This window comes from Solanum stenotomum, chromosome 1, assembly GCF_019186545.1.
Source record: "Solanum stenotomum isolate F172 chromosome 1, ASM1918654v1, whole genome shotgun sequence".
In the NCBI taxonomy this organism is placed as follows: domain Eukaryota; kingdom Viridiplantae; phylum Streptophyta; class Magnoliopsida; order Solanales; family Solanaceae; genus Solanum; species Solanum stenotomum.
The window spans coordinates 84,202,539-84,216,489 of NC_064282.1; the positions used below are offsets into that span (position 1 = coordinate 84,202,539).

Here is a 13,951-nt window from a genome sequence, read left to right on the forward strand (position 1 = left end):
TTATTCACATTATATTACTTAATCAACTGCTCAAGGTACCTAGCATCTGCACTGGTTCTCGCTTAGGGAGTGCTTCAGTACAAGCATTAAGATGCTAGTGTGGGGGTCTCATCCACCATGGCTTTGTGTTGAAGAGGGCTGCACAAGATAATAACTATTGCACTTAACTATAACTTTTTTCAAATCATTTTTTTCATGCATTGCTAGTATCTTTAGTATCATATCTTTTTTCTCTTTTATTTGTGCCTTTTTCTCATCAATCTCATGCTTTATTTGCAGTTGGTGCTCAAAACCTCAATAGACCTCAGCACCTTTGTTTTAACTTTTCAACTTTGGAAACACTGGATCCAAGGAGCTAGCAATAAAAAGTTAATCCAGCAGCATGAATCCAACCGAAAAACGAAATTTGTGGTAATCAATGAAAGGCAGAGCATGGCCTGAGCCAGTTGCAAATGGTTCAACTGCATGTTGGTTCATGCTTAATTAAACTGGCAGGATGGTTACACAAATGGGGCTGGGTGTTCTCGTGCACAAACAAATTTTATTATCAGTAGACTAATATTTTCTTCAAACGAAATTCAGATTGATTTGACAATATAGTAACACAGTCCAGCTAAATCCACAATACTGAAATACCAAAAATAACTTTGTTTCGACACAAAAAATACCTATCATAACATTAGTTAAGAGGACTTGAAAATTAACTTTAAAAAAAAAACTTACCCCTGATAAATGAAGTCACCAAAAAGAGCAGCAACAGGTACAAGGAGCAGAGAGAGATAGAAATAAAATGTGCTCATCAAGGCATAGATGACCAAATAGATATTCTTCTGCAGTGGGGAGAAATATCAGAAATATTAGCATATGAACACTCACAAAAATACATTACATAAGTGACTAAACTCACCTGTTCTTTTGGCAAGGAAATACCCGAATAAATAAAGACAAAAATGAACCACAATAATATGCTCCCTCCAACAGTGATGTGATGCCATCTTGTAATTGTGTCGCACATCATAAGCAGACGCAAATTGACAGTTACAACAACACAAGTGAAAGCCATTGTACTGACATCCCACAGGCCAAATATCTTGCCTGATGAATTCATGCCCTTTGTACTCGAATCAATTACAAAATAATACAAGACCAATGATTGATATACTGCAAAGAAAGCCCAGATGACCACAACTCTCCATCTGAAGAAAGTATTTCTTATTCCTTCCTTGTATAGCTCAGGATATTTCTTGGAGAGGGAAGCACTGACATCCTAAATACACAATAGAGATGTAGCAACAGACAAAAAAAGAATAACATAACAATTAGAGAATAAGCTGACTTAATTGCCATCATTCATTGTTTAGCAGCAACAAAATATAACTATTACATACCTTCTCAAAAAGCCCAAGAACAATAACAGGAAGAGCTGTGAACATCACATTATAGAGAGACTGGAACCAATCATCATAGAACCTTTGACCGGAGAATCCAGTCCGGAAGGTAAACCAAAATTGAGTCAGGGTAAATGTAAGATTCTTGTAATAAAAATATGTGACAACCTGCATGAAAAAACATCTAGATCAGTATTTACCCCAAAAGATATCATACATTTTTTGTGCACAAAGAGTAAAGGCAAACCTTGCATATTCTCAGATATGACCAGCGTCCATGGACAAGCAGTAAATCAGCGAGAAATCGGAACTGAGCTATTGCGAAATCACTAGCCATCACTGCTTGCATTCCCTCCTGTCCACTTATTCCAACACCAACATGAGCAGCTTGAATCATACTTACATCATTAGCTCCATCACCAATGCTGAGAGTTATTCTGTTTGCCCCCTTCTTAACCAAGCTTGTCACCTGAAAAGAAGTGGAAGAAGTCGCTAACACCTGATCACCAAAGGATTTGCAATCAAGAAACTCATCCTAACTTCAAAAGAAATTACAATGTTTTATCAGTAACTTGAAGAAATACACTGTTGAAACTAGAAAATACCAAAGTGATACCTGAAAAACCCTAACTTTATATAATGAGATGGGAACCCCAAAGAGAAATTTCAGAACATTATATATCTGAGGATAATGAGGTTTGGTATGTTTTTTCCAGAACATAAGATGTCTAAGATTGACGAACTCTTCTCTTCTTTTTTTTTAATATGTTATCCCGAGAATAATGAGCTTTACTAAGAAGTGATATAGCAACTCTCTTTCTTACACGAGACAGAAAGTGTAACTACCGAAACTCTTTCAACTTTTGCATCTTTGGATAAGTATTACGGTTAAGTCAGTTTACAAGATGAGAGTCGGAAAATTGAAATAAGAACTGCCAAGTGATTCTTGAATGCTTCTACTTATGTAGATGGAGTCCAGTACACTACTTTATATACTGATAATTCCCAAGACAATATCAGGAGTACCCATCTTATGTGATATGTAACTAGATAGTCAAACTCTTTCCCGCTATACCCAGCCGATTCTCGAGGACAAAAGGTATAACATTACATTTTAACAGACAAATGAAAGCTAGGTCTCTACTCCTTCATGAGGAAGAAAGGCCTTGATATCATCTAGATCGATGTATTGAAATGGAACTAAGATGATGCCTAAAATAAGTACATAGACTCAAAAAAACTTTGGTTCTCTATCTAGAGTTGCATGACGGAATAACAGAGATAAAGATAGATGACTCTACCCCCATATGTTCATAAACCAAGCATGAACAGCTCAATTTGACGATACTACAGGTCAGTTTGACAATTCCAAGGCCGATAATGCTGCAATAGGAATAAATAAAGCGACATATTCAACAGAACCCAACTTTCTTGGGACTGAGGCGATGTTGTTGTTGTTGTCTATTTAACAGACAGAAAGATAGTCATAGAATGACCAAAGGCAAGTTACTACTGTTGTAACCATTCAAAAAAAGACCACCAACATGACCTCACCTGTGCTTTCTGCAAAGGAGAAACACGACAGCAAACCACTGCACTGCAATTTAAGCTTAAATTCAACAGCATTACACGAAGACTCGGGTCTAGTGCATACATCAAACACTTCCCATCAATTACTAGTGCTAATTTTGGTCCAGAAACAGAATGAAGATGCTCTTGCGCTTCCTCATAACATCTTTTAAGCTCATTCTGCACTGTTTCTTTCATAAAACGAGCAAGCTCCACTAGATCACCCTGCGGATGAACACAAAACAAATTGTTAAACAGTGTATATTTTGAAACTGACAAATATGAACATTGAAAAGTAGTGCTCACTCTATCTTCCACTTCTCTGATTGCATCAGTTTCAGAACTAATGATAAATTGTTTCATGCTGTTATTGATTAACTTGCATGCTGCAATAGATACAAATGAAACTAGGATAAGATGGTGCAAGTAGAATCAAGATTTAAAAAATGATAAAACTGTCTATCATCAATGCGAAATTGCCAACCATAAGCTATATTTATCGCTGTTTCCAATTTGTCACCAGTAAGCACCCAAATCTTAATTCCAGCCCTTGAAAGAGTTTCTATGCACTCAGGTACACCTTCTTGAAGCTTATCTTCTATGGCAGTGGATCCAATCAAGACAAGTTCCTTTTCTATCAATTCTGCCACCTGTAAAATGCTAAATGCTTAGACTCTTTTGACCACCAACAAAACATTGACATCAACAATAACAGGAGTTAGACTTCCAAGTTAAGCACATAATTGTGAGGGTAACCACAACTATGGTTATATAATTATCACCCAATAAATTACTTCCATCCATTTATATTTTGTGATTTAAGAATGGAGACGATATGAATAGGAGCTTAAAATTTAAAATAAACCATTTAGTAGTCATATTTTATGCAGGTGATAGATCCATTATCCCAGTCTCTAGGATGATCACATTTTTTTCTTCTTCTTTGTTTGGATAAAGAGTCTAGAAAGATTACAGTTGGCAAAACAACTTCAGGTGTGTTTCTCAAGTCAGGAACCAGGGTCGAGAAAAAGAATAACAAGAAGCTTTTAATAATCAGGACTACACAGTGCAATACATGAGCAGTGTATTTGGCATCACAAACTGACAAAAGAAAACCAGCTCTCTTTAATTAAAAAAATTGTTCGATGATGAGCATATTATGGCTAGAACAAGCAAATCTGATGGAAATTAGGACTTAAATGCATAAGAACATAATTGCACTTCGCCACTCAAACTAAAATGACATCACTACAAAACAGATGGATAAACAATCAAGACAAAAGTCAATCCCAAAAAGAAAGCAGAATCAGAACAATTAAAAAGGTGCAAATCTGGAAAGAAGATACAAACTTAAAGGGAAATACATCACACTATGCTAACCTCATCCAATTTCTTCTCACGGTCCCGGAGAGAAGATTTTGCTTGAATGAATTTCTCATTCCATTTTTCATACTCATCGGGGGTTACATCTCTATAAGCCAAGCAAAGTGTCCGAAGTCCAGCAGCCCCAAATTGCTCCAAGTGTTCCCTAGTTCTTTTCCTCAAATCATTGTCTCCGTCACGCAACCTCTCATAAATTACATTATCTGCACCCTGAGAAAAGTAGACTATGATAATTTTCTTACTAGACTAATCTCCTAGAATGTATCTTTACATATAAAGTTCCTACCTTACAGTAGAGAACCAATCTGCCTTCAGGATAGCGACATACAACAGACTGGCGCTTTCTCGTACTAAACACGAAACAAATAGATAATGGTCAACCTTGTTACCATCATGCAGGTAATCAAAATTGATATACAAGCTAGGATGTACTGACACCTGTTGAATTCAAGAACATTTAGAATCTCATAAGGAACATCTTGAATCTTCCCCATCTTTTCAACATGTGACTCACGCACATAAATCATAGTTGGTGTACGTCTGCAGAAAATTTTATAGTCATGGTAAAAAGTGACCCAGCTAAAAATAGAAAAGATAGCAGTAACAGTTCCACAAAGCAGTATGACAAAACTCTTTGCAGAATCTGACACCTCGAAGATGTTTAGTAGAAGAACTCTAGTCCTAACACAATGTCCTTTGGATAGATATCTTCCACTAACCATCGCACAGCTAACTTTTCTTTTGTTTCTTAAAGTTGGTCTATTACTCACCAAAAAAAAAACAATCTAAGTTCATCAATAGCTGAGAAAAATAACGCACGTGACTCAGAAGTAGCCCACCATAAAGAAACAAAAACTATCTATTTTATTAGCCTATCCATCAATTGGAACTCTCTCCGCCCCTTCCCCGAGAACTCACCTCTGAAGCTGGCACCAGGAGCGGCACCTTATTGCAAATGTTTCGTGATGATTCTCTCATAACATGCTTGAATTAAATAAGTAAATAACAGCAGGAACCGGATACTACAGTGGCTTTCTGATGACAAGTACTCTCCAATCAGATAATGACTTACATATATCAGCTCTATTCTCTTCACACATGCCGGAATAAAATAACAAGAGAAACCAGATTACTGCAACAGCGTCCTTACGACGAGTGTGCTCTCATCAGGTAAGGACTATTTTCACTACTTTGATATGTAAAAAAACTGCATTACTGAATCTTCCAACCTAATGGTGTATGTTAGTAACCTTCTACATTTATTTCATAGACGAAGTTTCAACAAAAGAGAGCCTTAAGGCAGACAACACAAATGTAACAGAAATTCTAAAGACACGCACTTGTAAAAGAAGAAGCCAAAGTTCTTTGCTGCTACAACCAAAGCAGACTCATCTGGGGATGCTGCTTGATATCGTATTTTTTCTGGGGTCTCTTCACCTTCAGGAAGAACAGTATGGCATATAGCAAGGCATTTGAAAAATTCCTGAACAAACAACCTTGGCCTCATTAAACTAGCAATGTAGTTGCTAGATAAATAAGTTTAGTGTACCCATGTGAAAGCTTTCTGCACAAGGACAACTCAATATGAAGCTGAAAATTTACACACAAGAAGATACCCTGCAAGTTTAAACTCCCAAGTCCCTTCATAAAATCTTACCTGTCCTTTTTCCATCATCTTAAAATAAATTTTTCTTTCCTAAGAAAGAAAGTTCTATGATATATTATATGATAGAAGAAGTTACATCCGACTCACTTCAACCCTCGTAATATAATGTTATCTATTTTGATACTATACAATCAAAAACACAACTAGAAGCCCATATTTTCCCCAAACAAAACCAGATCACATATATCAAGTCAAACATGGACATTGAATTTGGAAAGAAATGGAAGTACAAACCACAAAGTGCTATACTATTAATTGAAGCCTTAGATTACAATTGTGGAACCACTTCATCTAAAAGTAGAAAGGAGGAACTCTTAATTGCATGATCTGCCTCTCTAAAAAGGTTTATGTTATTGAAGGATACTTTATTGTTTGTCTAAGTCTACACAGAGATAATTAACATAAAAAAAATGACAGAGAAGAAAGCAAGACGATAAAGAAATACGAATTTTCACTACTGATCTAGTGTTGCTTAAAGATTTGGGTGAATTTGATACCACAAACTTCATAAGTAAGAAGCGGAAAAACTTAAGATTCAATTAAGAAAACAAAATATTATAAAGACAGAATTTTATTTTATTTGTTTATCTTTTAAAAAGCTAATCCGTGATATTTGATTGTTCAAATGTAACAATTATTACTATAAAAGGAACTCATGTTCCCCTTTTCTTCCACACATGATAATCAAATATTTACCCTGCATGAATCAGGATTAGGTTCATTCCTCCAGGCACCTCGCATCAGCCTAGCGTCATTAAAATTGAAACCTTTCTCTCGTGCTTCTGTTGATGATTTCTTAACCTGTAACAATTCTCTAGATCAATACAAGACAGAGCCATGAATCTGCCATATCTTGCCCAAGAATATATTTACCTCAACTTTCAGCCCATTTCGCTGAGCAGTTCCCATCTCAATTTCACTAACACCTGTACCATATATCTCTCCACCGATTGAACACTTGAAAAACTCCATCAAGTTCCTCGTAAGAGTTCCAGTTTTGTCAGAGAATATGTATTCCACCTGTCCATAAAGTAGTTGTCAATGGCTCAAAAACTCATTTGTTAAGAACACTGCTGAGGGGAAAAACTGAAGAAAATACTGTTGTTTACTTCTTGTGCAAAACTACTGTTAATGTTAGTGCACATAGAGGTTGTCTAAACAAATTAATTTCAACAACCACTTCATAACAGCATTAAACATTTACCTGCCCAAGCTCCTCATTCAAATTAGATGTTCTAGCCTGAGCAGCGGTATTACTCTCAGCATGGTACATGTGCAAGTCGTTATTGATGAATTTATTGGATTGTACAAATTTAATCATCTGAAAGTGAAGAACAGAAAAGAGAACCAAAGCGGATGGAATATTAGATAAAAATTCAGCAAAGCAACAAAATAAAATACAATGAAAACTGACATAATCTACCTCAACGGAGACATAGAGAGAGATTGGAATAATCGGTGAATACAAAGTGATTAAGGTGAACATGGTCAAAACTGCAACCTGAGCAGACAGCAAAAGAGAAATTAGAGACAGAAATATAACTACTGCACAGCCAAATGAAAGATGATCAAGTCAGAAAATATATGATTACCACAAATCTATTGTCCGGGTCGGACTGTGGATCTGCATTTTTGCCAGTTTCGAAGCGCAAATAATAATACTTCTTATCTATAAAGATACCGCTGCAAAATTTCAAGCAAATCCAAAATTTTCAGCATGGAGGAGAATATAACAGAAGTTCCAACATGGCAGAATGGGTATAGCAATTGATCAAACCTGCCTATGGCTCCCAAGAGACACATGCACAAGAGAGTGCTAAAAAGAGCGATAATAAGTTTGTCAAGTTTCTTCTCCAAAGTGCTTCTCTTGGAAGGAATTTTCATAGAATTCATCATAACCTGTAGTTAAACTCATTTGGCAGAAGCAACTGAGAATAAGAACCAAAGTGAACAGCCAAGCAACAAAGGCTACAAAGCAAAAAGATGCAGAAACCACAACATAAAATATCATTTAAAAAAAGGTTGCTACTGTAACTTTATACCACAAATGCAGCAAAATAGTTCGAGAGAACATCATTACTGAATAGATGATGACATTAACCTACTTCTTTGAAACTTCTTGACAAGAATGCTATATAAAGGTATGATGATGCCCCCTCAAAAAGAGAACAACAGAACAAAGAAAAGGGTAGAGAAAAGGCTAAATTATAACTTCAATTAAGATGTAATACCTTTGTTTCATGCCCAGTGAAAATGACAGCCCCAACAATGTACTGAGTGTTTCTCAGACTGCAACCCTGGAAGAAATACAGCGATATCAAGAAGAAAACATGAAATTAAAATTCACCAAATGTACTATGAGTTAGAGAAGAAATATCACAATTAGCAGACAAAAGGTCAAAGATAAGTCATAAAAAGGAATTGACACAACTAGATCATGGTCATCGTGGATATTTGCTTGAAGATGCATTTACCTCGAACTATAACTAAGACACAACTTATGCAGTACTTTTTTCTTATAAGTGTATAACATACAATACTTAAAACCAGAGCCATAAAATAAAACAAATTGGAAAACAACATAACAAAAAGAGTTCATACCCGTAAAAGAAGTTGGTTTGGACTAAGTGGTAAGGTTTGCTTTTGAATTATCAGATTGCCAGTGAATGTGTACAATGAGTTATTAGGTTGCTCACATTGTAACTCACCTGGTAAAAGAAAAATGCAGGAGATCACATCAAACACGCCATTGTATAAGGGTAAAGTATTCTTAAAGTTGGAAACAAATTGATCAGGCTTTCACTATAGAACAGACAAAATTGATATTCGTCATCATAATTCTGATATACCATAAGCAATAACATTTCTGCTGGGAAGCATCTGCAGGAGATCATGATACACATGGTTGCACATCTTAAAGGTTTTTAAAAAACATCTTTCTTTGACGTATATAGACTAGTTCTTGAAAAATGCATTGCATGTTGTATCCTGTGTTAGTTATTATTCCCTCCATCCTAATTTTAGTGTCTTACTTTCCATTTTAGTTTGTCCCAAAAAGAGTCTACATTTAGCAAGTTTTCCGATTCTAAGATCCTACATGGCAAGTTTAAGATCACAAGTTTTAAAGGACTACACACATCTTTAATTTAAGACCACAAGATTCAAAAGTCTCCCTTTATTTCATAAATTCCATGTCCAAACTAACTAAGACACTTAAATTGAGACGGAGGGAGTATTAAATTTGCATGCAAAATATTTTTCCAAGGACCTGATGTACATCGGATACCATCAAACCACACAATTAAAATGTGTTTTTACATCAATATTGAACAAATACTACATAACACAAGTTTAATACCTTCCCTGTTATTTTTTCCAGTATTTAGGACCTTGAAATTAACTAACTATATCATCCTACTTCTGAGTAATTTACATTATTATGAACGTCCACAAATTGGTCTGGAAAATATTGGAATTGTCTGCCAAATGATGATGATGATAATAATTTTTGTTGCATAATATATGGTGATATGATTCTATTTGAGCTAAAATAAATTATTTTTTACCAATTTCAAAAACAACAGATTTCTAATGTATGTCGTAGATGTCTGTTTTCTTTTCCTTTTTTCATCTCAACCCGATAAACCGTTTTGGGAGAGACTCTAATTAAAAAATCAATTAAACATCTTTTGACTCCACAAAGATACTTAAAGATAACTAACAACACAACAAAAGTAGGCAGTCATTAGAACTATAATTAAATTGAAGGGCAAGAAAATACTCTGTGCATCTCAAATTGAAGATTGTTTCCCGGATTGGAAGTTAATATGCTTAATATTTTAATTTTATTTAACTATAATTAACTTGATATTTCAATATAATTAAGATATTTGAAAGTAACATAAATTTTCTAAAATTTGATACTAAACACGAATGACATATATGAACAATAGAAAATTTAACTTTTGTAAATGGAAAAAAGAATATTAATCTTTTAAGATGATTAAACATTTAATAGTTAAATATGAGTTTCAACACGGTTGTCATGAATGTAAAGTAGAGATGAATTAGCAGTTTAATCTTCCTTGTCGCAGTTCTATAAATGAACAGTTTTATTCCTATTTTTATAAAATATATATAGTTAAAATTCATCATTTTGCGATACAATATTTTTTTAATAATGACAAGAGATACTGCACATTTGCTGAACCAGAAATATCAAATCCAAATAATTTATTCAAATATAACAAAAAGGTTAACACTTTTTTTATCCAGACTCAAATGTATATCTATTACCTTGTTAGTTTAGATTACTAGGCAACAAAGTTAATAAAAGATGACAAAGAGCTCATTGTTAGACAACTTTATATATCTCAGAAAGTCTTCTACCTAATTGATGCTTACACTGCACACACACACACAAAAAGAAAACCATATGAATAGTTGAATAAACATCTAGAAAGAACGATGACAGAATATACACAAGCATATACTAAAAGCGGTGACTGGAGCGTCTGGTGCATCAATTTTCTCTCCTTTTCCTTTTAATATTAATTTATATAGACCTACATTGGCTCTTTTCAGTTGATGTTAATTCAACATAATATTCTTCATGTGCTCACAAATTTGGTTTATTTCAACTTAAGATGCAGTAAGCTAGTAAGCTAGAATACTGATTAAAGAACGATCAAATCCCATTTGATATTTTCTTAATAAATCACTAGGGGTCACATCCGGAGTTTTTTGTGATAAGAACGTGCCATCAAAACTAAAAGGTAAGTTCTACGGAGTGACAATGGTTAGAGCAACTATGTTGCATGGGGCAGAGTGTTGGTCAGCCACGAACACTCATGTCCAAAAGATGAAAGTAGCAGAAATGAGGATGTTGAGATGGATGAGATAAGATTAGGAATGAAGAGATTCGGAATAAGAGTGGCCTCCGTGGTGGAGAAGATGCGGGAAGGGAGGTTGACATGGTTCATACATGTGCAGAGGAGATGCGTAAATGCCTCAGTGAGGAGGTGTGAGGGGCTGGTCATGGTGGACCTAAGGATAAGGAGAGGTAGGCTTAAGAAGTCTCGGGACAGGTGATTAGGTAGGATATGTATAACTTCAGCTTACCGACGGCATGACCCTTGATAGGAGGGTGTGGGGTTCGAGTATCAAATTAAAGGGTTAGCACGTCGTGAAGCGTATATCTTTACTGTATTAGGAGTATTAATATTATTTATATGTTTGCTTATTCTTTGACCTCTAGTATTACCTGACTGTTTCTTTCACTTTCTTTATTATACTATTTTGTTGTTGTTACAGGTTGTTATTACTGCTTTGTTCAAATTTCCTTGAGCCAAGGGTTTATCAAAAACAACCTTACCTACCCTCACGAGGTAGGGGTAAGGTCTACGTACACTCTATCCTCACAAAAACTACCATTTCTAAAAGACAATTTTCAGGAATTTGATCATGTATCTTATGCAAATTGAGTATGAATATTTACATATTTTGGAAGTAAACATAGCTCAAAAGTGCTTATTGACTATTTTTTTCATTCATTTCTTATCATTCACCTGTTTTACATTATTTGACATGAAAATATAGACTTTTTTAGTTTCATTCTTCCTTCATGTTTATTTTATTAGAACTCAGTACAATTAGAGGAAAAAAAACAAATTAATCCTTCCTATATCAATATTAATTAATTAGTTCAGAACACCAACCATAAAAGCCACATTGAATAACTAAGTATAATTATATTATAAAATAAACAAAGAGTTGCGTCTTTTTTCTCACAATGAGTTAGGTCCTTTCAATAAAATGACTAAACATTTGAAAAGTTCTTTCCTAACGACCAAGTAGTTTCTTAGAAAATTAGTTACTTAATGAAAGAACAAAACTATATAGACAAGACAAGATAAATCAATACTTTGTAGTTTTTATTGAATTATTATTATATTAAATGTAGTTGTACATTATTAAAAAGGTATAGTGGTCTTTCAGCTTTTTAGTTTGTTAGAATAGAAATTGTACATATACTCCTACTTAGAATAGGAAGAAGAATAGGAAGAAGAATAGGAATAGGAATCCTAGTTAGATAAGGATTTCAATGTATTGTCTATAAATAGGGTCTCAATGTAACAATTTAGATACACAATTCAATAATATCTTCCCCATATATTTCTCACATGGTATCAGAGCATTGGTGAGAAATTTTAAGTCATCATATCAAATTCCGGCGACGACGGTTGGGACTGATTTGTGTCATCTTTCGTTTTGAAGGTGTTGTGCGAAAGACAACACCATCACGAGGCTCGGGAAGCTCAGGCGACCAGACCCCAATCAGATCCACCGAAAAACAACCCCCCACGCGCCGGTCGGAGGTGGAAACTTTCCGGCGAGATCTGTTCACGCGCTGGCGCGTGACTGCTGCTCCGGTCATCTTTTTTTGAGCTGTTTTCTTCTGTTGAGGTCGCCCAGTATTTCCAACCAGATTCCATTCAGTTTTCTCTAGATCTGATCACCGAAATTAGGGTTCCGGTGATTTTTAGGCAGTTTCCGACGAGTTCCCGGTGAAATCAGATTTTTCAAGCCACTGTGGGTAGATTCCGGCAGTTTCCAGCTCTTTTCAAGTCAAATTTCAAAAAAATGTCTTTCGGATGTGATGTTTTTGGCTCCAAAAATACGGGGATTGGAAGTTCAAGCCTTACAATCACTTCAGAACCATTAATGGGAAGTTCAAACTATTTAGCTTGGGCTTCTTCAGTTGCGTTGTGGTGCAAAGGTCAAGGTATTCACGATCACTTAACAAACAATGCTTGGGTTGAAGATGAAAAGACAAAGTCTAGTGACGAAGGTGCAAAAGCCAAAGCACAATGGGAGAAAGTGGATGCCCAATTATGTAGTCTCCTTTGGCGCTCTATTGATTCTAAGTTGATGCCCTTGTTTCGCCCATCCCAGACATGTTATTTAGTTTGGGAAAAGGCACGTGCTTTATACACTAATGACATATCTCGATTCTATGATGTGATATCTCGGATGACCAACTTAAAGAAACAAGAATCCGATATGTCTACTTACTTGGGACAAGTACAGGCAGTCATGGAGGAATTTGAAACATTGATGCCTATCACTACAAACGTGGAAAAGCAACAAGAGCAAAGGCATACATTGTTTCTAGTTCTTACACTTGCTGGACTTTCTACTGACCATAACTCTGTGCGTGACCAGATTCTAGCCAGTCCTACAGTTCCCTCAATTGATGAATTATTCTCTCGTCTGCTTCGTCTTGCTGCACCTTCCAGTCACAAAGTGGATGACTCCTCTATTCTTGCATCTCAAACCACAGAAAAGCGTACATACCAGTCTATGGAGAATCGGCGAGGGGGAGGGCGTTTGGGAAAACCTCGATCCAAGTGTAGTCATTGTCATAAACCTGGACACACTCGTGATATATGTTATATTTTGCATGGTCCACCACCCAGTTATGATCCTATTGTTCTTAAGGAATATAATGAGTTCCTTCGAAATCGTGCAAGTAAACAGACATCTCCACCAGTAGCATATGGTGCTCAACCTAATCAACCATCCAATAATGCTCATATTGCTCAGACAGAATATGATGAGTTCCTTCAGTATCGTGCAAATAAACAAACGTCTCCACAAGTAGTTTCGGTTGCACAACCTGATGTTTCTGTTGCGGGTAATTCTTTTGCTTGTGTGTCACAGTCTAGTACTCTTGGATCATGGGTCATGGACTCAGGGGCTTCTGATCATATCTCGGGTAATAAATCACTTTTGTCCGATATTGTTTATTCACAATCTCTTCCTGCTATTACTTTAGCTAATGGGATCCAAACAAAACCAAAAGGGGTTGGAAAAGCCAAACCCTTATCTTCTGTCACCCTAGACTCTGTTCTTTATGTCTCTGGTTCTCCTTTTAATCTAGCAT

At 35.6% G+C, this 13,951-nt stretch overlaps 1 protein-coding gene across 2 annotated transcripts in view; it reads right to left on the bottom strand.

Moving 5' to 3' along the window:
• LOC125861832 (phospholipid-transporting ATPase 3-like) overlaps positions 1-13,951 on the bottom strand; it is a 34,417-nt gene that overhangs the window by 2,694 nt on the left and 17,772 nt on the right. The window contains exons 8-26 of one of the 2 annotated variants that reach the window (XM_049541715.1): positions 8,608-8,714; positions 8,238-8,303; positions 7,784-7,905; positions 7,599-7,689; positions 7,430-7,507; positions 7,211-7,327; positions 6,880-7,026; positions 6,703-6,807; positions 5,681-5,823; positions 4,779-4,880; positions 4,627-4,690; positions 4,338-4,550; positions 3,442-3,607; positions 3,264-3,343; positions 2,943-3,182; positions 1,636-1,857; positions 1,389-1,556; positions 908-1,267; positions 724-830 (exon numbers count right to left, since the gene is read on the bottom strand). In XM_049541715.1, the coding sequence (XP_049397672.1) occupies positions 724-830; positions 908-1,267; positions 1,389-1,556; positions 1,636-1,857; positions 2,943-3,182; positions 3,264-3,343; positions 3,442-3,607; positions 4,338-4,550; positions 4,627-4,690; positions 4,779-4,880; positions 5,681-5,823; positions 6,703-6,807; positions 6,880-7,026; positions 7,211-7,327; positions 7,430-7,507; positions 7,599-7,689; positions 7,784-7,905; positions 8,238-8,303; positions 8,608-8,714 (2,698 nt within the window). Of the gene's footprint in view, positions 1-723; positions 831-907; positions 1,268-1,388; positions 1,557-1,635; positions 1,858-2,942; positions 3,183-3,263; positions 3,344-3,441; positions 3,608-4,337; positions 4,551-4,626; positions 4,691-4,778; positions 4,881-5,680; positions 5,824-6,702; positions 6,808-6,877; positions 7,027-7,210; positions 7,328-7,429; positions 7,508-7,598; positions 7,690-7,783; positions 7,906-8,237; positions 8,304-8,607; positions 8,715-13,951 lie in introns of both variants that reach the window. The other variant, XM_049541724.1, reaches the window with a different exon arrangement.